This window comes from Saccostrea cucullata, unplaced genomic scaffold (genome assembly GCF_032062105.1).
Source record: "Saccostrea cucullata isolate Sc308-1 unplaced genomic scaffold, CSIRO_AGI_Scuc_v1 ctg46, whole genome shotgun sequence".
NCBI classification, from domain to species: Eukaryota; Metazoa; Mollusca; class Bivalvia; order Ostreida; family Ostreidae; genus Saccostrea; species Saccostrea cuccullata.
In genome coordinates this window covers 421,431-445,308 of record NW_026935190.1, presented here as the reverse complement: position 1 = coordinate 445,308, position 23,878 = coordinate 421,431, and the positions used below count along the sequence as shown (strand labels likewise).

Here is a 23,878-nt window from a genome sequence, read left to right as displayed (position 1 = left end):
ATCTATCAAGGTCAGTAAACATGGCGGATAAATTCGAGTTGTAATGTTGGCATACACGAAAAATAAGCGATATAGGGATCGTTCTGTATATTTTTGCATTGATTTACGTCTTGGATGACTACTTATTTGGAGTCAAGGTAAGAAATGTTAATAAAATAGCCATTTACTGATCATTTGAGCCGAAATCCGTGCGGGAGCGAATCACACCCGCAGCTGCACCATTAGGAAGATCCTAAGGAGTTGTAGCCCTCTCCCAAAAAAAAAAAAAAAGGGGGAGAGGGCTACATTATTGCAGCTAGGTACTTGTATGCTTGGAAGTGCAAAGATGTGACAATATTATGCTGAAAGTGTTGATAGCTAGGTAGACCGGATGATCTAACGATTTTATAGGTTATGCAAACGAGGCACAATTAAAAGTTAACAATAAATAGCTATGGAACATGATTTTTAAAAGCACTTCTTAGATTGAAAAGCAATGCTTTATATTTAAGAGCCTTCAATACCATTTCCAAGACAGCTTCATTTTTTAAAATCGATTGAAAAATTAAAAAGTTATGATATTTTTTTGTTATCATCTTTTCCTATCTTGAAACAAAAAGTGTTGCCATTTTTAAAAAAAAATAAAGGGACAAAATCTACTAAGCTGCAGTTCTTCATTTAATGCAGATTACTTTTAAATAAGTATGTAAACAAAAATATGTATTTAAATTGTTTTGTAGTGTATATAATATATTAATAACATGAAAATCAAATATTGTATGGTTGCCAGAAATTTTAAGCTCGAAATGTGCTCATGTTTTCAACCTCTTTTTTATTCTTTGCAAGATAGAAACTTGTTAACATGATCAGATATTTCTGAAATTGCATGATTTATTTATATTCTGACATGTTCAAGAAGATAAATGACTCGATTCTAAATCCCATAATTTCTCATTAACCTACTTTTATACATTACAGATGTTGTTTCTGTCAGTCAGATGTGATGTACAAACTTCTGCTTGATTGTACTTTAATTTCTAAGTTCAATTTAAAGTATTGATTTATTTTAACTTATATATGAAGTAAATCAAATCGATCTGTAATCTGTAGTTGATATGGATAAGCTTGGCTTGATAGGTAAAAGGAGGGGGGGGGGTGGTAATGATATGCTAATTGGAATGATCAATCAAGTAAGTTATCATTTCTTGAGTGTATTTAGAAAACCATCTTCAATTTTTAATTAATAAAATTAATACGAAACATTAAAAGCCGACACTGTTATATGCTGCATACATCCCCCCCCCCCCCAGCACGACCTTCATCATATGCAATCTTACAAAGTAAAAATAAACTAAATCGTTGAAAGCAAGATATTCACATAGTGTTGTGACCTTTTTGCACCTAGCAATTTACTAGGATCCTGACAGCAAAGGGCAAATAACCTTATCGGGCAAAAATAAGCCATGTGATATAACTTGATTTGGCGTTGAATACAAGGTTTAAAAAAATATTTTAGATCAAATTCTCATTGAAATTACTTCACTGTTTTATAAAAATCAGGTCTTCTTGATGTATATTCGGAAATTCAATTTTTTCTCACGAAAGAAATACTTCATTTTTATTTTTTTCCAATAAAAATGATGCACTTAATTGATTTTCATCGATATACACTTGCAGTAATACTTCAAGAAGGTTTCTGAAAAAAATTTAAGACTGTACACGTCATCGTCTCACTGTACCAGCCCGTAATACACTACCACCCTTTTGTTTATTTTTTACACCATTTTTTGACAAAAAATTTTGGCAAATTTTAGAGTTACTGCCCTTTGCTTTTCCATTGCAACAATAAATCCTTGCAAAAATGTTTTAGGACATTTCGTTTCCAATAAAGTAAATTATAGAATAGAAACAAACAACCAGTCTCTTGATCATTATGAATGATAATTAGATGTTAAGGGAAGTAACTCAAACTTAAAGAACAGTGCTGGTGTTTCTGTGTCTTGTTTCTATATTTGCATTTACAGTCAAAGTATATGCATGCCATCGAAAATGAGGATTCAACAATGTATTTTATGTGTAAACTTAATGAAATAACTGGGCTTTAGAGAAAACTTATGGTTCAAAATAATATAGGTCCATTTTATCAACATTTTACATAGGAAATGCATTGAGAATTGTAAAAACATTGATTTGACAAAATCTATAAAGGAAGGCTGGCTTGATAGGTTAAAAGGGCCTGAAATAAACATGTTTAGTACCATTAAATCTGTTCAAAAGTTCTTGAAAAATTCTATATTAAAACCAGAAGCGTTGCCAATGTCCTTAACAAGTCTACAAAGATTTGAATTACTAAATTGTAATGTATAAATTTCATTTAATTTTACAGAATTTCTTTATGTAGAGAACATGTAAATATGAGGGTTAATTTTAAAAGGAGGTATATTTATAAATATAATGAAATGAACAATAGGCTTACATATTGTGAAATCTATCAAGGTGCAGACACTGCATACTCATCTTCTACTCCAAAAATATCATTTTTATCCTATTTTAAAAGATAATCGCATATGGGTTTAAGGTGATTTATGATCATGCTATTCCAGACTTGCATGATCATATTTAAGAGTTATCTTTCCTGACATAAATTAAAGCAACTTTTTATTGAAAAAAAAACTGAACAGAATATAGTGAATTTAAGTCCGATTATCAATGCTTTATTCATAAAACTAAGAGAAGAAAAAAAGCAATGAAATAAAAAAAAAAAACAATGCCACACAAAATGACTGTGCGATTGACATATAAGTACAGATAGGAATGCCTTTGCACTCAATCTTTCAAAAGGCAGAACAATAAATGAAAACGTTATATATATGACATAAAATATCAAACAAATATAAGAAGAAAACGTGTAAATATCACAGAGTCCTTTAACAAGCACTTTCCCGTTGCCCCTCTTGTCTTCCATGCCATTTCCAAGCATACCGCCAAATGTTTATCAGACAAACGGAAGAGTGAAATCGGAAGTAAATGGATAATGGAACAGTCACGTGAGTGAGCACAGACCATGCTAATGGACCGTAAAAGTCCATCTGCACCGGGTTATGCTCTGGTTGCTGAGTCTCAAAAGTGTTCATTGCCCACAATGCAAAGTTGCACAGTATAAGAAACGTTACGAACTCTCGACCTCGTTTCTTTCGCTCTTGAGATTCATTGGCTGAAATAAGTTTACTTCCTGCCACAATGAAGAGTACTTGAATCGTGGATTGCAGAATCATAAATAGATTAGTCAGAATGTTTAAAACCCCTTTTGGTTTGTGGGTTTCAAAGCCGGCAGCAATAACTCCAAAAACAGCGAAAGCAAAAACTCCCGTAAAAGACACAAACAACAAGTGAAGCTCGACAGGAAATCTCCAAGAAACGTTTGTGAACTTCAAGTTTTTCATTCTGTCGGCTGCAAATATAATTGCGCCGGTCATAAGAAGAAACATGGAGGTTTCCGAGACGTGGACCAAAATAATGGCGGTACTGGACATAGGATGTCTGGTTACCAAAACATAAAATGCTACCATAGTAATGATCGTTCCCACGGTGACCAGAATGCCCGCGAAAAGGCCTCGTATAGAGTTCGAGCAATCCAACCTCAAGTTAGGGTCATTGGAATTCAACTGCTCAGTTGATGATGTCAACACCACTTCATCTGATTTTCGACCAACGTTTCTCCACATGGCATAAACAATGGCTACAAAAAGATTAATCATTTTACATACTAATAGATAATATAAAACGCATATATTATGGATTGTTGAGATAATTATGAAAAAAAAAACTTTTTAAGCTAGTACCATGTATTCCTTGATATTGTTCCTAAGTAAATTGTGCAAAATACTGTTTTACCTTTACCCCTTACCTGCGCATATTAAGCTGTATTCGATCTTACAGGGATATAAGTACGGTCCTGCCCTCTGCACAAACTCTCCAAACAGATCGGACCAAAAGCACGAGATTTCCGGAAGGAAGACATTTTTAGTGTTGTTCATTGGAAGACTTATCAAAATCAAATGTGACTCAGGCCCTGTACAAATAATTAAAGAACACATCTTCATACATTTTGTAAATTTCTGCAGGCTCTGAAAATTTGCCGATTTTTTAAAAAGCATACAGCGTTTTAAGACAAAAAATACAAGTAACTTGATGTACATTTATTCATTTTAATTTGGATATTTTCACACCCATTTTCCTATGGGTACATGAATTGAAGGATAATAGGAAACTACATATATGTAGTTATTCCCAGAAGAAAGTGGAGATGTTTATGATCATTCAGGCTCATTAAAGTAAGGCTAACCGTTCATTAGTTTCCTACTAGCAGCCGAAGGGTCAGCGCCCGCCAGGGCAGACTGCTCTGTGACATTTCTCTTTGACATCATCTCTTCTTCCTCACGATGAAATCGACTGACAGCGTTCAGAGTCTCCACAACAATACATCTAAACCACACAGCTAAGTTGGTACAACAAAGATGCATCAACCCGAGACGAGTAATGCATTTCTGATGAGTGAAAATTAGCTGTCAAAAGTAAATATGATACTGCAAATTAGGGTATTTTATTATTGAAATGTACTGATATTACGTAAACTTGACACTGAACTCCTTTTAAATGCATGAATACTTATTCACTGTGACTGTATAAATACATCATACCACAAAAAGGATAGATGACAAATCGTGCCATCTATATGGTTTATATCATGCCTAGAGAATGTGTTGGTGTGTTATATAATGTTTGCAGTTTTTTCTTTACCTTGGAATGCAGAAAAATGAAGTAAAGCTGCAGAAAGGTAAACGTCATGTGCATGAAAGGCTTTATAGCCTGAACAGGGTGGTGACACACTGAGTTCCCGTCATGCAATTGGAAGAAGTAGGCAAGATTTAATCCACTGTGTATCATACTAGCAACTCCAAAAACTGCAAACAAAATAAAACTTAACAGTTAATGGTTGATTATTTAGAAGTTCATAAACTTTTTTTTTTCATTGAAATATAAATCGAGTATTATTTTGAACTTCTCCTTTTGATTCAGAGTTTTAACACGAAAATTCTTATATTTCAGATAATGAACTTTGCACAGAGGTAAAGGCAGAAATAATTCTACAACCCTTCAGTTTTGTATTACCTATAGCTCCCACTCTTAAAGGGAAGCTACCAGTGTGGAAAAATCTTTTACAGACGTTTTCTGTTTCAGGACTGCTGCTGGGCAGAGTCAAGGATCTCCGCTTGGTCAGTCCTTTATCTGGGTTATTCTTCAGAAGACCTCGGACACGACGGACAATTGTTAGCGTCAGCACGGTGAACCGAGACCGCCGTTTAAGGATGAAGAAGTGGACATACACCACAAATATAAAACTGAACAGGTACATGTAGATGTAAAATATCTAAAAAGAAAATTACTACATAATTACAATCCATTTACATGGATGTGAAAAATACGAGGTAAGTGTAAGTGCGTCAAAGTTCTTTTTCTAAGATTTGAATCTCCGTCAATCTCATTTCGATAAAGTACAGGTAGAAAAGTTAAAAAAAACTTATAATTTCATAATTAAAAAAAAAACCTGATGATTCACAAAAGGATCATGGAAGTCATCCATCATCAATTGCATGAGCTACTGAAATTTAATTCATCAAACTGTCGAGTATTTTTTTTTTCATTTTATGTATATTTCATTACATGTACATGTATACTAGTTTTTTTGACCAAGTATAAAGATATAGCTTAGAACTTCACCTCAAACAGCTGAGAGGGGCCGTGAGAAGCAAACGTCTCTGTGATGGGAAGAACGACCGCCAGAACCGACATCAAGATTCCGTACATCACACTCCCAACAACGGATATATTATCCCTGTTCGTAAAAAATATATATATGCTGTTAATTCTTTCGTTTTTCAAATCCACTAAATATGTTGTAAAAACATCAGTATATAGTCTCATATGTATTTTATCATTTTATACTATTCTGTTTTGTTTAATGTCTTATATATATTTCAGATGTCAAATTCATTGTAACAGTTGATCAATTTATCTGGTCAATGTCTTTAAAACGTCAAATGAGGATAATTTGTTTCAACAAATTTGAGATGTTATTCAAGGTTATATCTCATAGGACAAGGTCGTTGTCATTGAATTTGAATGATTTTTCCACACACATTTCATTGTTAACAGTAGTTGTTTCGTCAACATGAATTCTAATCTTTATTGAAGGTCATCTTGAGGTCAATGTTAGTAAAAGTCGATGAAATCAGCCATCTATCCCCTCCCCACAAGCAAAGAGAAAACTGGAATCATTGCATCACAGAACAAGTGTAAAATTTTCCTATAAATGTGTGTTACGTGTATGCCATTTCCTGCAGATCTTATAGAAAAGGTACACAATCGAAGAGTACAGTGTACTGAGCTATTTTTCGGGTCCAAATCGTTTAAGCAAATTACCAAAAAATAAAAACTGATGCTTAAAATAGTTTGCTTTGTGATATAAATGTCTATTCTTGATAGGTAATCTTAAGATTCTATTCTATTTTCTGGTTTTAATTATATTTGAATAATAGGATATATAAACCGACACCCATTCAAATGAAAAGGTTTCTAGTGTCCTTTGTTGTTTTGGTATAGTTTCTTCTACTTTACACAAGCATGATATCGTATTATTTCCTAACTATGTATCGTAAATTCATTACTATTGCAAGAAATACAATAGGCAGTTTATCATGTAAATTTATCCTCGCCTCTGCTTCACTTTGTACAGTTTTATGAATACCCACCTCTAGTTCTTTATTAACTAATACCGTCTTAGTTTACGCAAGGATATATGAGTGTGTAATAGAAGGTTTTAAAATTGTTTTAAATTCGATTGTATCGAAGTTATTTAAATTAATTAATTGATCATTTCTATAGCTAATGCCTATTGCACGGACATGTTACTTAAAATGTATCTAACATCCTCTACTCTCTGTTGAGAAGCGTGTGTTTATATCCTGACGAGTTTACCTAAGTTTTTCAGCTATGTCTTACTGCTAGCTGACAACTTAGTTACATGTAAATGTATCTTACATTCATACTCTTCATGAAGGAGCGCGTGTTTTTACCTTGATGTTTAGGTTTACTTCAGTTTGTTAGCTATGTCTTTTCTTTCTGACAGCTTTGTTAAACTATATCTTACATTCTCTATTCTTTATGGAGGAGTTTGTGGTTTTTTTATCCTGATGTTTAAGTTTACTTCAATTTGTCAGCTATATGTTTTCTTTCTGCTAGCTGACAGCTTAGTCAAAATGTATTGAACATTCTCTACTCATTATTGAGTAGCTCATGTTTTTATCCTGTCGTTTAAGCTTACCTCAGTTTTTGAGCCATGTCCTTTTTGTTCTGCCAGCTGACAGCTTATTTAAACTATATCTTACATTCTCTACTTTTCATGGAGGAGCTCGTGTTTTTATTTTTGATATGTATAAGTTTACCTCAGTTTGTCAGCTATGACTTTCCTCTCTGCCTGGTCCTCTTCATCATCTAACAAACCTCCTTCCTCATTCTCATCTCTAGTTTTGTCGGAGGAGTGTGGAGTATAGTCTTGGGATTTCCCTGAAATTAACAACTAAGATAATAAAGTAAACAAAGTTAATGTATTTGTTATTTACATAATTCTAGTATTCCAATGAAATGTTAGAGATTGTCTAAATCATTAATTTATAAGTTTAAATTTTTCATTTTGTATGATGAAATCTTTATTTAGCAATTGAAATGTATTCAATTACAATTTATGCATTTATACGGTACTCAAAGTAACGAATACGTTTTCAAAATCAAATATACCGGTATTCTGTTTATCGGTTATTTGAATTCTGTGATTTACCTACTGCGACAATGGACCTCGGTTTATACGGTCTCACCGGAAGGACCTCTCTCCCGCTGGGATTGGAAGGATCAACCCCTTACTGGGCGACTCTAGAGCAGACGCTCTAACCACTGCGCCACGCGGGCGAGGTAATACATTGTAATTGAGTTATTAATCAATTTGTGATCAGCATTTTTTCCATACATTTCAGGTTGCCCAAAGATGTTTGGGGATTGTACAATCAAAAAATAAAATTATAGATGGAAAAACAGGTATGAAGCTCGTCAGAATTTACGTCAATCAGGATTTTTTAACTTGAAAGAAACAAAGATATGCTTTGTCTTTGCTACTTAAACAAAATCAATCACTAAGAATTAAAGTGTTATGAGTCAGTTTATTGCATTTAACAGCGAATTACTCTAATTTATCCATAGGATAAAAATGTTTTAAGGTCAAGATTTAGTAAATGAAATAAATACCTATAATGATGCTTTGTATCTTTAGCTTGGTCAAATAAGGTGTTTTGGGGCATAATTTGCAAGTAAACAAGATGAAAAATTATATTTTAAACTGTCATTTTCTATGAAAAATTTTAAAAACCAGTCATGAATATAGGAGTATTTTCCATTTCAGACAAAGAAAATATATCCAGATTGCCTAGAGTCTTTCAGAAAACGGTAATTTTTTGTTCTTGGTCTCTTCTTTAAAAGTAATGTCAAATTTGATATAGGTATCGGGCCCGTTTTTCATGTGATTTCAAATTGAATTCCATGCAAATACTTTATTTTCTACATAAGTCTATTTCATGTAGAGCCGTAAGGTATGGAAAAAAGAAAGTTGAAAGTGGTTATGACGTCGTAATGGATCTCGTACCATAAAGTCAGTCTAAAGACTTTTACTAGATAGTAACACCTTGAACAGAGAAAAATCTAAAGTTTTTTTTTTTCAACCATACAAAACAATTCATACCGTCTAAACATTTTACACTAATTAAGACATGACATTGCTGAAAATAGGGAACATATACACTTACAGTGCCATTTAAAATTTACCAGAACCATAATACTAGTATTTGAGTTTATTTTGTATTTAGCTTGATATAAGTACTAGTAATTGATATGTGAAAAAGGTTTGCAGTTTTGTTGATTTTGTCTTCATTACTAGTATTCAACAAAAAGACCTGCTGGTTAAACTAGAATTTACCATGAATTTTTTATACATGATAAGTTAATAAATAATATGAAAAAAAAATCCGTAATGTTTGTATCAAGGATGACTGGGTTTTCAAAAGATTAAACTCGTATACATTAAAGCTCAACTTTTCTTGCAAATTCATTCTTTCCTAATCTCTATTAAAAGAAATTGACAAATTTAATTTTCAACGGATGCGTTTTCACACATCAAGCTGAAAGAAAGTAGGAAATTTTATCAAGCTTTTAGCAATATCATTTACATTTACAGTAAAACTCGTGTCAGTTTTGAGCATCAATTTTAAATTTCAATTCATATTTTTAATTCTTAAAATTTTGTTCTAGAAACGATTCAAATGTATGATGCATTATGTCAACACTTTAACGTTACACTTAAAATAAAAACTTTGATATTTAATACCATTTGTTTTTCTGTTATTAAATTTATATTCAGTTAAATTGATAACACACACATCACAGGAATGTCACGAACGTGACCGATTTTTGAAATTCCTAAGCTTTTATAGCTTTTTTATCAATATAATAAATCTTTTTTTTTGGCTTAAAAACACTCCGTCCGTAGGTTTGTCCGTTACATCCCTTATCTGGAACTCTTGTTACACCTTATAAAGAAACTTTAACAAATTTCCTATACTCTGTATACAGGGAAATTTTCGCCCCCGTTTTATTTTCACCCTTTTCGCCCTACCTTCATTTGGGCGAATTTAAAACGGGTCGAATTTATAGAATACAGTATAATTACTTAAATTAAAGTTTTGACAGGGCGAATTTAAAATGAGGCAAAATTGTCTGCAAGTGTGAAAGGGTGTACATAACACGGGGCGAAAATAGCCCTGCATACAGTATTTTCATGACATTATGGTATTACATTTCGAGCGGACACATATTTGGGGTTTCCAATGGCAAAGCGTTGACACTGCCATTTTTTTTAATATAAAGGTGAACATATTATTTCCTCCTATACCACTGAATGAAATTTATTGAGACCTTGTAGAATCTATATAACATAGTCCCATTGTGCAGCCCATTTTACGTTCTGATCAAACAGATATGTGGAGTTTCCGTTAGCAAATCACGAACCTTGTCATTCTTGGTACACTTTAGGTTAGCCATCATTTACCCACAACTCTAATACCATTCAAAATTATATTTTGTAAGACCACCACAGAATCTGTATTACAAAGTGCCATAGTGCAACTAATTTTTTAATTTTTTGCTCGTACAGATATTTCGGGGTTCCCATAGCAAAGGGTGGTATTTACAATCAAACTAGATAAAGCGGCCGTCCATTTGGTTATCACGACCCCTTTTAAACCCTTGAGTGAAATGATTTCATTACTTTCTCAGAATCAAATTATCTCATTTACAAACTTACAGGAAATGCGTTTGACCAGTTTACTCATGATCATGCATATGAGAGCAGAAATATCGTTATGAGAGTTCATTGATCGCAAGGTCTCTAATCTTGGCCTTTCTTTTAGCCTTTATATAGAATACATGGTAAAACAATAATGATTTTGTGTCAGGTATAATTTTGGGTTTGGGTACTCATTACTATTCTTTTTTATTTTACCTGTGTTTTTATGTCAGCTTATTGGTCTTTTCCATGGTTTGTATATCCCTCTTAAATGTGCATTTATAAGATAAACTACATGTAAAAGTAAATCCGTTGTACGTAATATTCTTAAGGCAACACTAAATAGATGATGCTCAACAAGAAACGACACATAAACTCTTAGTAATTATTGTTCAATATAGATAGGTTTATCAGTTGATAAATCAGCATATTTTATTGCCAATATATCAAATAAATTGCAAAAAGTTATCCCTTACTCATGAATCTGAAAAGTTCTTGGTAGCTTGGATAAAGTATCAAAGGAAGACAAAAAGTCTTATACTGTTGATACATGTACATGTAATTAGTTGCTTTCATAGGGTCTATAGTCTTTGTAATGTATTATGATAAACTAGCTTGTATTGCATGGCATTTAATCTGTACAAATTCTGACTAGAATTAATTTAATGTACATTGTCTATTTCGATTTCACCCAAATTTCTTTTAATAAAGAAATATTACACTTGAAATTTCAAATGTTTGTTTATACTTTGATTTATCTGTCATATCTGAGAATACTTACTTGAATTATGGCGGCTTCGCCTTGGTCCAAGATCCACAAGCGCCAAAATGTCGTCATTGGATTGGTTAGTGACGTAACAGCTTGGGCGTTCGACAGGAGCGCTATTTTCAGAATTTTCATTCTCAGATATATTATCTTTGTATGATGAAACACTTTTCTTTCTCATTTTATTAGAATTAGCGTATTTCTTATCACTGCTTTTGGATAAAAGATTCTGATTGTCTTGAGGTATATTTTTGATTTTGTCTTCTTTCTTTTTAGAACTCTCTGAAGAAACATTTTCATTCCCTATTGCACTATGTCTTCTCTGGAGCTCGTCTGTCCGGTTTGATGACTTAATTTCACTAGATGATCTAGTTTTGGAAATTTTATTGGTCGTTGTTTTCAGTTCTGGTGGTTTTATTTCCGTTTCGTCTTCACTTGCACTGCTTACACAGGTACCCAGTGGATTTGCTACGTGTTTGATTTGAATTCTGGGTTCTTTTTCTTCGGTATCTATCTCCGACATTTCTGTTAAAATAAGAATCTGTTATTTTAATTGTGCATTATTGACCGTCTTCATCCTTTTATCTTTCTAAAATACAAAGGATATTTATCATGCTGTTACGATTAAAGCAACAAGCAATGACGTGACTTTTAATAAAAAAAAGTAGCTGATGGTTTATTTATCATAGCATAAATAAGAATAGACTTTATACTGAAAAAAGATGGTCTAAAACATTTAACGAGCGTTATTAAACATTGTCTGCACGTGTGTGTGTTTCGTAAGAAGTAATCATGTATTTTTTCAATCTAAATGTTTCAAAGCAACTTACTTTTGAAATTTATTTTCTCCACATATTTTCATAATAATGGTACCATCTTGTACTTTCTAAACTATGAGATGTAAATAGAACACACTCTGTAGTAAAACATGAAAAAATAAAATATCAATTTATTAATTTCATGATAATTATGTTACAGATGACTGAATTTTATATTCCACATAAAATAATACAGTATGGCATTGTACATTTACATGTAAAAGTACCTGTGTACTTTAAAATTGAAAAAAAAAAACCTTGTAAAGGTATGTATGTGCGCTTAATGAATTTACTCAGAAGAAACTGAAATAAAATCACTGTATCACATTCATATTGCTATATTGCAATTGGATTCTCAAAGATTGATATGTTTCAGTACTTGAGATTATATTGGCTGTAATAAATAATTTTCCGTTATCATTACTAACCTACAAAATGTGGATTATAATTTTTTACCTTGTATTGTTCAATTCCATGTTCTGTCAGTACAATAACTTTTTTTCCAAGTACGTGCAGACTTTATATACATGTAAAATCGTTAGAAGGCTGCGCACAAAAGTAAACTGAAACCTCCATCAGATAAAACGAAAAATGAATGTCACACTTCCAAATTGCTGAACCGTGACGGTTTATGTCAAGTTCAGATGTAAATAAAACGATCATTAGAATACAATAATCGAAATGTCATATATTTTTTTTTTAAATTAGAATAGAAAAAGAAAATTTGCTTTCTCACTTGCAGAGGCTGTTAATGGTGGAGATAAACCCTATGACTTCCGAACAATTAGGAAACCCAGGGGATCTGTAAATTGCCCACCGGGGTGCCTTATCCCTTCATCCAATTAAAATAATGGAATTTCACGGCGGTACGTGATAAAAGGTCTAGTCCCCACCTAAACCATTTAGGGTTTATTTTTTCGTCGTCGCATTTGTTATTTTCTAATTAATGATTCCTACATTATATTTACATTATCTCGGTAAACAGTGATTAAAAATTAACATGTCGATATCAAGATGTATGACTGTGTGCCTTAGAAAATCATTTCTGTTAGTTAGACCTGATATAATCAGTGGCTAATATAACCCCAGGTAGAAAATACTTTGATTTGGATGACCTTTCAAATTCTTAAATCTAGGTCAGTGTGTGAATTTTAACTTCCATCTTAAACGACCGACTGAAACATTCTAAAAGCCCATTAAATTGCAAGTGATAACGTAGCCTAAGATGGATTAAATACCGTGTGAGCCGCCGACTTTTTATCTTGATAAAGTATAAAATATAAAGATAAAGAATGTAAATTTTATATGGAACCCAGGTAAAAATATGTTATGCAACTTAATTGATCTGAAATATTATGAAAGTTAGTGGATGTTCGTTCTGTTTGTAGTTAGATGAAGACGACCTTTTTTTACTTCCCTAAAATTTGTTTTTTTACCTACATTTCACTTACCAGCCACACCACAGATACCAGTATATGTTTTCAAATATTTAATTTGCCTAAACCTTCTTTTCTTTACAACTTTAACACAATGAATATTAAGGTAATCACTTTGCCTGACAGACAATGAAAATCACCTCTAATAGATAAATTATTTAGAATAGTTTTAAATATACTTTCAGTGGTCTATTCTTATATTGTGGTCAAATCACATAGTTATTTATGTTATTATAAATCTCCTAAATCTGTTGCATTTTTCTAATGTTTAACTTACACAGGCAATTATTGGCTTAATTAGCTGAGCTAGAAGCGTATGCATTAAATACATGCGTTTCAATTTGCAATTTGATTAAAACTCATGAATAAAGTATTTGATGACTAAAATGAATTTTTTAACTCATGCATTGTAATTCACCATGGTGCAATTGTTTGGTTTGATTTCCCCGTAAGGTTTTAAGGGGGCTGTGGTCTTTGTTTTTGTAGGTAGCATACAGTTTCATTACATTAACATACCATTCAAATTTTTATTCATATTTGAAATGTAGCACCATCATAGTTTAGACAGATAATCCTCTGCAAATCCTTGTTACATTTCACAATTTACTCTGAAGGTTATCTGAAGGACAAAGAAGAATGCCAAATGACATTGAGTGTTGGGTAGGATAGTGCATATTAACCTAGTTATCTCATGTCAGGGGATTATTTATACGGTCAAAATGACTGTTTTTAATCCAATATATAAAAATTCTGATAGTTGGATTACAAATAAAAATAGAAGTTAAACAAACATTAGAGAACTGGGTGACTTTAGTGTGTAGGTGACCCGCTTGTTAGACGAATAGGGATAAAGAAGCATCTGATTTGCGTAATGTGCCACTAAATAAAATTCTCTCCCGTGTTGGTCCTGCGCACGATGAAGTATCCTCAAAGATAGAGTCCACGTCGTCAGTAAAAATTATATATATACACTAGATGATATCCCGTTCAGACGAGATTAACAAAATCTTTCCACTTGTGACGGAACTTATAATTTTTTGAAGCTGGGAGAAAATCTGCAGTAACTGCTGTAACAGAAGTTGATATAAAAATCTAATATTAATTTTACTTTTTTCTTTTGAAAGAAAATTGTCCTATTATGCTTAGAGCTAATATTTTACATAAAAGGTTAATATATATATATATATATATATATATATATATATATATATATATATATATATATATATATATATATATATATATTTTCAAATCCACTGAAAAATTTAAATGGTTGATATAGTAAATCATTTTAAGGAATTTCCTAAATTTCAATAGACATTTGATTGATCAAGAAATTAAAGGAACAGTTTCTATTGATTTCTGTATATCGAATAAGGCCAGTTATGAGCAAAATTTGAACCCACAACCTTAAATTCGATCACTTAGCGAAGGCTCTTCTCATAACTATTGTGTTTTTTTCTTCAAATATTGAAGCCCTTCATCAACATTGATGTGTCTCTAAGAGTGATTTTTGTTTTCGAAAATACAATCAATCAATCAATCAAAATATGAGAGACAAAACATGGAGTAAAAGTACATGTATCTGTTTGTCCTGAATTGTTAACTTATTTTGGTGTTGATAAAATTGTTTATGATTATCAAATTTTATAATGATAACATCTTCTGACCTAAATTTATATAGATTATATATAAGATAATCATCTTACTATCTTAAATACTCTTCAAAAAAAGAAACGCATAGTAGAATTTTAGTGACACATTGAACATAAAGATTATTTAGTAAAATGATGCATTGATAAAACAGAAATGCAGTAAGCAACAGGAATACTATCTAAATGTCATAATTACTCAACAGTTTTAAATTTATAGTCAGTTTAAGGCCAATAAAGATCAATATCTGGTATGGCCCTCCGCAGACACAAATGATAGCCACAAACAGCATCTATTGGAAGCAAATATTTGTAATAAAAACTGTATAGGAATATTCTCCCACTCCAAATGTAGAACTTTGGTCAGCTTTTGCAGAGTCTGGTGATGCAATTGTCTTTGGCAAATCATGTCAATCCATTTTGTCCAATGCTGCTTAATTTGGATTAAATCTAGCGATTTAGATGACTGTGGCAGAAACGGGTTGTTTTTGCTTCGCAAGAATTGGAGTGTCAAACGAGCCGTATGTGGCTGTGTATTGTGAGATTGCAATGCGGCTCTAGGATGCAGCAAAATTGAATGGTTAGGGTACCTTTTCCATCAAACTCCATTGAATTCGAACCAAATCAATCTTCTTTCTTATAATACCGTTTTCCATATCATTACACTACCACCAACAACTTTTTTAACGTCCTGGAAGCAGTTATCTAACATTCATCACAAAGCATTAGCACTCTTAAACTTATATGAGGCTTTCAGATAAACATTCTGGACTACTAGCTAAACCAAAATGTTCAGCAGTGATGCTGTGGTAATATTCTTTTGATCTGCGATCTTTGAAGTCGATATTTGGGGTGTTGTGGGGTCAGAACAATGGCATGAATAGTCCTCTTGCAATAATTTGTAGTCAACTGAAAACGGTCTTGTTAGATGGTCTGTGCAGTTCAGGGATAGCTAATGCTTTAGATGACGTCATTGCATAACATTCATGCATTTACGTAATCCTCTGAAGTGATGTTGTGCTGCTGATGTCACAAATAGTCTACCATATTTTTTGCAAGCATTGGGTGTTCGACGTTAATGGTTTATGTTTTATAGGTTAGATATGGCGCTGTGCGTAACATTGAAACCTCTTGCAAATGTAGATTGTGGTACACCTGCTTCCAGTCGCCCATTTTCCTTTTTGTGCTATGCAACATTCAGATGCAGCATTTTTAGGAAGCGTCATTTTTCAGATAAAACCAGATTTAAAATATCGAGAACCCCCGCTTTTGATAGCCCCTTTGTACCTGAAGAAATTGCATCAGAATTCAACAAATGAAAATTGAGATAAAAATTTTGGGGGAAATTTTGCAAAATCAAGTCTTTTTGTCTGTGAGATTTGTAGAATAGCTGTAAAGTTAACAATTGCATTACAAAATCACGCATTTTACTCGAATACATCATATCCATATAAAGATAAAAGGTATGACAAAACTTTTATACTTTTTTCAGGGCATTGTTCCTACTGTGCGTTTCTTTTTTTGAAGAGTATGTAAACTGATACACAAATAAAGCTATAACAACATTAAGACAGATGTCTACTAAAGATTAACATTTTTCCTATTTTACATTTTATAGTTTTCTATAAATGAGCTTGAATAAAATTTATAAGGTATCAGAAACTAAGGTTTAAAATTTTCTTTTTCTGACTTTTCAGTTCTATCCAAAAATTAATGCTTTGTTCGAAATATGATTATTACTTAATCTTATTGTAAACTACAGCTTGTTCTTTAAGTAATTTTTAACAATCATGATTTTTGCATATGCAGCTTAAACACTACCACACTTTACTGCCTCCTGATCGATCTACACGATCAGTCTTTATTGTTCGCCAAGCGTTTATACTTCACTTGGTGAAATTATCCTTTTGCACTTATTTCGATAATTCACAAGACATAATTATTATAAGCGATATCCCATGCTTCCTACAAGTGCATGTTTATTTTCTTTAAATCTCTCTTATTAAATTCACTGTCCTATTTATTTATCTTACACTCAAACTTTTATAAATATTTTACAATACTGTTGTATCTAAAATAGCCCTAGAAAGGTCACAATATGCTAGTATCATTATAATTCTATACCCATGACATGCCACAAAATAAGGTCAATCAAACTATTTATTGATTTTATGTCAAAATAAATTTAGACTGCTGATTGACTTGCTTTGTATCATGTTCTTAAGTAGTAAGTATTATATTTTCAGCATTATTTTCCGATTTCCTATTTAATAGGATATAAATTAAAACATTAGATATTTTACTGAAAAATTTCAGACATGTTGATCGTTAATATTGTTTAGTCTTTTCTTATAAAAATCAATATAGCCTTCCACAAGAGAAATAAAAAATCAAAGTTCTAGTTATATTAAAACTGTAAGCAGATATTTGCAATCTGTTATATAATCAACATATGACAGGCCGAGTCCTATTATACAGTGTAGTGTAGAGGAGGCAAGATTTATTTCATGCAACACCATGCTGATGTAAATATTGTAACAAAAAAATATCAATTTTAATGTACATTTCTAAGAAAGTTGAGAAGGTTCGATCCCAAGCTTTTGAGTAGATTTTGGTCTGAACCTTTACTTCTAAAATTCTGCATCATTTTTACGTTCTAACATGAAACATATGGAGATAACGAACAGTATTCAAATCAAAAGTCCATAAAACAATACAAAGTAGGAGCAGAGGAAACACAGACCTTCATAACATCAGAGGTGGGATCAGGTGCCATGGAGGAGTGAGCATCCCGTGCTCTAGATTCTACATTGTAAATTGAACTTGATTCAGTGAAAAAAAACGCAGTTACATTCCATTCAAGTAGAATTAAGCCAGGAACTATATTTTATGGTGAAAGGATTTTTAGAAGAAAATGTTCAATTTTTTCCCTTTTGATCTATATACAGAACTGTTAATTTTAGATTCATATTTTTCCATGCTGGTTGCACACATATCTGTTTTTTGCATTGAAATGTGTTATGCTGGTTTTAAATAGCTACTAAATTATTTCTTATGAGTTCTTTCAAAGAATTGTGACAAATATAGTAAATGTATTCTATTTGGATAAAAATATAGGAGATAAAACGTTGAAGATGTAATTTTTGATTTTAGACAAGGCTATGTGTGTAGAAACTTAAAATATACTTGACTTAAGAAGTTTAAAACTTTAAATTTCAGGAGCCAACCTCGTGAAAATAAAGAAAATATAATTTCATTCTATTCCAATAAAAAAAAAAAAACAACAACAACAACAACAAAAAAACAACAAAACGAAAAAAAAACAACAAATAAATGATATGAAGTGCTGTTCAACAAGAACTTTATCTAGTTTTCCTTTTAATGGGACCCGACTGGGTTTTTTTTTGTGTGAAATTTACAATAGCGAAACTATTCATTTTTATACCATATATAACTTACATTAACTGTAGTGTACATGCAAAGTTTGGGGGAAATCTACCGCCCAGGTATTTTTAAGGGACCGTCTCAAAATACAGGTACATTTACTATAGGATTATATAGGAAAGTGCCAATTTTTCGCACTTTAAAGCAAATTATACAAATACTACAATAGACTATTTGCTCAAACTATAATATATGATGAGTTATATTATATTGTACATTATATGTAAGAACCACAAAATTCTACCGCCTTGTTTCCAGAGGGGGCATCTCAAAATGCCAAAAATAACGAATTTCCTTGTTTTTATAGAGTACTACAAAATATGACACATACAAAGAATTAAAAAAATGACGAAGAGATTATCAAATTTCTGTGTTTTAAATTTCAAGAGAATATGTTAATTATTTTTTCTTTTATAACATTTTTTATTACCCCATCTTTAAGAGCGTCGCGTTATCTAATGTCAAAAACACACTATTACAACACCATTCTACCTGTCAGCTTAAAAATCATTTTAAAAACCTTTTATTTAAAAATATGATAAAATTTTTCGACCTGTAATTTCTTAATTTTGTTTAGTTTTATTAATTAAGTGAAAAAAGTTGCTTTAAAACAGTAAATACGCTTCATTTTACTATGATGCGCGAAATATTGCGCAATGGAAACCACAGTCGGCCCCCATAAGAATCTGTTGGACATGGATCTAGGAGTTTTTCATCACTTAAAATAAAGACCAAAAATATTAAAATTTAAGACACAAAAATAACTTTTGAAAATATAAACTTCAGGGGTTATCATCCTTGGAACAAGTTAACATTAAGGCAGTACGCTTTAAGCACATAAGTTACACTTCTTTTGTATACATTTAGATGGGGTTGAAAGAGCTCATCATCAGGTTCGCTGATGATGTCAAATACACTGCAAGGATACATTCTTAGTTGGCTGTGGGATATATTTACGATGGCCGATATCGGCCTGTATAAAATAAAATTATACGACCTATAATTTTGTCTTTTGTACATGAAATTTGTACATGTACAAAAATATAAAAAGTAAACACGGCCTATAATTTTGTCCTTTGTACATGAACATTTCTTGAAATTTGTGCATGTACAAAAATATAAAAAAGTTCTTTCGCGAAAAGACAAAATGTACATGTACAGTTCTTAAAAGTTGACAAAAAAATCTATAGCGATACATAAAAAAGATTTTGTCACTTTAATTACAATTACAAGTACAATTCTTTTATTTAAAATTGTACTTAGCATACTTCTACTTGACGTTTGATAACCTGAACGCAATAAATAAAAGATAATGGTTCCTTCGTAAAGGACACGTGAGAAATATCAATTAAAGTATGTTTCTGAACTTTTATCTGTTACATTTTCAAAGAAAGTGGCTCCCATCAGTCACGTACCTCAAAATCACTTGATTCGACACTATGTAATCTAGTGTTTCGGCGGTGTGATATATACGAGGTTTAAGATTTTTATAGTATAATTATTTTAAAATTAGCCACAAATCCGCCATCATCAGGAGCCTATTTGCACATTTGTTATACAGATTACCAAATTGGTTAGGAGAAGAGCTTATCAATCAGATTTATATTGTGTTGAGTAACACAATAGTTTATTCTGGGAGGATTGTATTGCAATTCTTTGATTTCTTAGAATATGCCGGTATTCTAATAATTTTATACGCAGTTTCATTGGTAATTTTATGTTAGCGAATATCGCATACAGAATGGGGTCCTAGACTAAGAACGCATTGATAATCAATTATTTGTTTGTAATATTTGCATGAAATTCAAATATATTACTTTCTGGGATATATGTGCGTATGGTCCATCTCTACTTGCTTGTATCAAAACATATTCTTTGTCTTCATCTCTTAATCGCTGTGTAAATGTCCGCGTCTTCCGGTCCACGTTGATTATTACGTGATTTATTGTTTGAGGGGTATCAGAAGTCAAGTGCAAGATGAAAGCTAATTATAATTTTAAATAAAAGAATTGTACTTGTAATTGTAATTAAAGTGACAAAATCTTTTTTATATATCGCTATAGATTTTTTAAGAATCATCCAACTTTTAAGAATTGTACATGCACATTTTGTCTTTTCGCGAAAGAACTTTAAACATTTTTGTACATGTACAAATTTCATGAACAAAAGGCAAAATTATAGGTCGTATAATTTTATTTTAGACAGGCTGATATCGGCCATCGTATATATATTTCATTTGAGATTGCTTAAATTTTTCGACCTTAATCATTGTAAAAAGTTATGTAATTTCAGATAGAGGGGGTTGGTGGGGGTATCTGGGTGAGTAATCATCCCCTGCTGAAAGTTCACACTCGCTCCATTAGCCCTCAGACACGCAGACTGTTCCGAAGTAAAATTTTAGTTCAAAATTAAAACAAAGTCAGAAGAATAAATATAAAACATGTCAGAAAATTGACAACCCAATTAACGGTTACATTTGCTAACAAGGTCATTATCACCTCTTGGTTAAAAAATCAATCGTTCACTTTTGGGTATCAAATATGTTCGGAGTAGTAAAAACCATACGCAGGTGACAGCGGAATGCTACATGTACTACATAAATAAGGAAAGTTGGCGATTGAAAAAGCTGAAGTCATCTCGTTTGTCATCCCATACTCGTAGCTGGTAGTTAGTTTATCGTCTTTATTCTGTGAAACATCCAACTAAGAAAAAGAAGATTCAGAATACATACCGGGTATATGGTAATATATATATTTTTTATTCTGAGTTTACATACAATTTGAATGGGCTATAAGTTAGAAGCTGAATAATAAAATGTTGATGTATCTGAGTGTTGAATAAATCCAGTATCTTCTTCTGCTTTACTGAGCTAAAAAATATAACAAATAATAAATCAGAACAATAAGTACTAATCGGAATTCCAACAGCTTGTTGAAAGACTTGGTCTCCAACGACTACATATAAGTTGTCATTAAGGAATTCCAGTATTCTTGTATTCATGCGAAGAATAAAATAATTTTTAAAGCATTTTTATTACTACTAATACCAAGTTAAGTTAAGAAAAGTTCGAATTCATTTTTAATGAAAAAGCATTCGTCCATGGTATCAAAAGCATTGCTTTAAATCATCGTGAAAAAGGGTTATATAAAGTGCAGAAAGTTACTTGTTGATGTTACTGATTTCTGTAAATTTAGAATTATAAATAAAATTTTTTTTTTTTTAAATTTCTTTGGGTTTTTGGAAATCCATCATTTGATAAATGAACGGTGGTTAATATCTTTGTGCGGAGTAAATATAAGAGCCTGTTAAAATATTTGCTGAATTCGACATTTTTTTTTATTTGGCTTGTAAGTATTTTCATGAAGATAAGGAATGATTTTTTTAATTGCTTGACCATGAATATGCGGCTATGTATTCAATTCTAAAGATAGCTTGAACGTTTTTATTTTCTTTATATACTTAATTTTCATATACTAAGTGTATATTCTGAAGAGAAACAAACTCAATTAGAAGATTATAAATCATAAATCAAAAATTCGAGGTTTGGTAAAATATATGGAATTTAAATGCCAGTGTCTTAAATGATTTCAATCAACAGATATTTGGGAAAATCAACGGAGAGCTATTTAATTTTGATACTTTGTTTTACCCACCTTTTTTGATGGCAGGCAGCAGTTTAGAGCATTTTGTATTATGTCTTTGAACTGTATGATGTTTATAGGGGGTCAACTCGAAATACATGTATATTGTACCTTGTGAAAGATTACAGGGTTTGAATTATTAATCTACTCTGGTTTAACCACCCCCACCCCCTACCCCCACCTTTTGCCTATGTACATCATGTTAAAATGTCATTATGCTGCTCGTGGTCAGATTGTGTAATATTTTTCCTAAGATGTGTAATACTCTATATTTGAGTCCCATTTTTCTTACGCCCATTTTGTAAACTGTGTTTTACTTCTTTCGTCATTTACTTTGATAAATGACCTGTTTCACTTCTACATGATGTTATTTGTTTTTGTCTGCTTTTAACAAAAAAAAAAAAAGACAAGCTTGGTCGATGGACAGGAGAACTAAGAAACATGAATTGCTTTAATTCATCGTGAATTAAAGGTTATTATATAAACTTAGTGAAGAAAGGTACTTATTGATGTTACTGTTTTCTGTTAATTTAAAATTACAAATAAAATTATTATTTAATTTTTTCTTAAATTTCTTTTGGTTTTTGAAAATCCATCATTTGATAAACACTATTTCTAGAATATTCTGTAACTTGCACTTATTAAATTTACGGTGGTTAATATCTGTTTGTGCGGAGTAAATATAAGAGCCTGTTAAAACATTTCCTGAATCCGGATTTTTTTTATTTTGGTTTGTTAGTAAGAAATGATTTTTTTTTAATTGCGTAATAATGAATATGCGACTCTGAATTTAATTCTATAGATGGCTCGAAAGTGTCTTATCTTTATATACTTAATTTTCATATACTAAGTATATTCTGAAGAGAAACAAGCTCAATGAAAAGATTGTAAATCACAAATTAAAAATTCAAGGTTTGATGAAATATATGGAATTTAAATTCCAGTGTCTTAAGTTATTTCAATCAACAGATATATGTGAAGATCAACGGAGAGCTATTTAAATTATGTCTAGTATTAATTATTTATCGATCTATTTTTTATATAAGTTATAACAGGTGGTAACAAGTAAAATAATTTTAATTACAAATGAGCAGTTTTCAAACAAATCGTATCAAGTCATGATCAAAGGGTTCAAAGTATGTTTGACCTGTCAACAAGGAAAAATTCAGCTTCTACAGTTTCATTTATGTCAATGATCGCAACATTTAGATTAATATAAGTCGCTTTCTATATTAAGCTATAGTTTAGTTACTGTTATGTATTTGTAAATTCTTTGGAATTCTACAAAAATATGCTTTCCAAAGAGAAAACTACATTAGATTATAAAATCAAACCAATTGAACAATGAAGAAATAAATGAACAACTTTTTAAAAAAAATAATTGCTCTTCAAGATCTATCGTCCGTTAAACAATATAAATCAGGAACAGAACAAATACAGACCTTTAAAACCAAAGGTTGGATCAATGTTCCATGGAGGAGAGAACATCCAATGCCGGCCGGTCACACCCGCCGTATGCTCCTTGTCATGTAAATAATGATGAAAATGTATCTTTGAACATTCTGGCAAGAATATTATCATAGTACAATGAATACTGCTCTTTGAATGCACTTCTACATAATACATTGGCTTTATCTTTAAATGCAATCATAAATTGCTCTTTAATATTTCATCTAGACCTTTACTAAATTTTCG

General features: G+C 31.5%; 1 protein-coding gene across 2 annotated transcripts; it reads right to left on the bottom strand.

Annotated features, from left to right (window-relative positions):
* Window positions 1-2,666: 2,666 nt before the first annotated feature.
* Window positions 2,667-12,110, bottom strand: LOC134242169 (proton channel OtopLc-like). Of its 2 annotated transcripts, XM_062724230.1 has the most exons (9): window positions 12,023-12,110; window positions 11,208-11,717; window positions 7,485-7,605; window positions 5,761-5,875; window positions 5,152-5,410; window positions 4,780-4,943; window positions 4,325-4,544; window positions 3,887-4,051; window positions 2,667-3,718 (listed from the first exon to the last, which is right to left on the bottom strand). In XM_062724230.1, the coding sequence occupies exons 2-9, from the start codon at window positions 11,713-11,715 to the stop codon at window positions 2,907-2,909; spliced, it is 2,364 nt and encodes a 787-aa protein (XP_062580214.1). In that variant the 5' UTR covers window positions 11,716-11,717; window positions 12,023-12,110; the 3' UTR covers window positions 2,667-2,906. The 2 variants fall into 2 exon arrangements, with proteins under 2 accessions (XP_062580214.1, XP_062580213.1); XM_062724229.1 differs by lacking the exon at window positions 12,023-12,110 and having other exon boundaries at window positions 11,208-11,772.
* Between the last annotated feature and the right edge of the window lie 11,768 nt (window positions 12,111-23,878).

Bases quoted from the DNA above. Each gene is read 5' to 3' on its own strand.
- LOC134242169 (XM_062724230.1), bottom strand. From the start codon at position 11,715: ATGTCGGAGATAGATACCGAAGAAAAAGAACCCAGAATTCAAATCAAA. The intron at 4,052-4,324 runs GTTAGCCTTACT...TTATTTGTACAG, and splicing joins TAGTAGGAAACTAATGAACG to GGCCTGAGTCACATTTGATT. The intron at 3,719-3,886 runs GTAAGGGGTAAA...ATCTTTTTGTAG, and splicing joins ATACAGCTTAATATGCGCAG to CCATTGTTTATGCCATGTGG.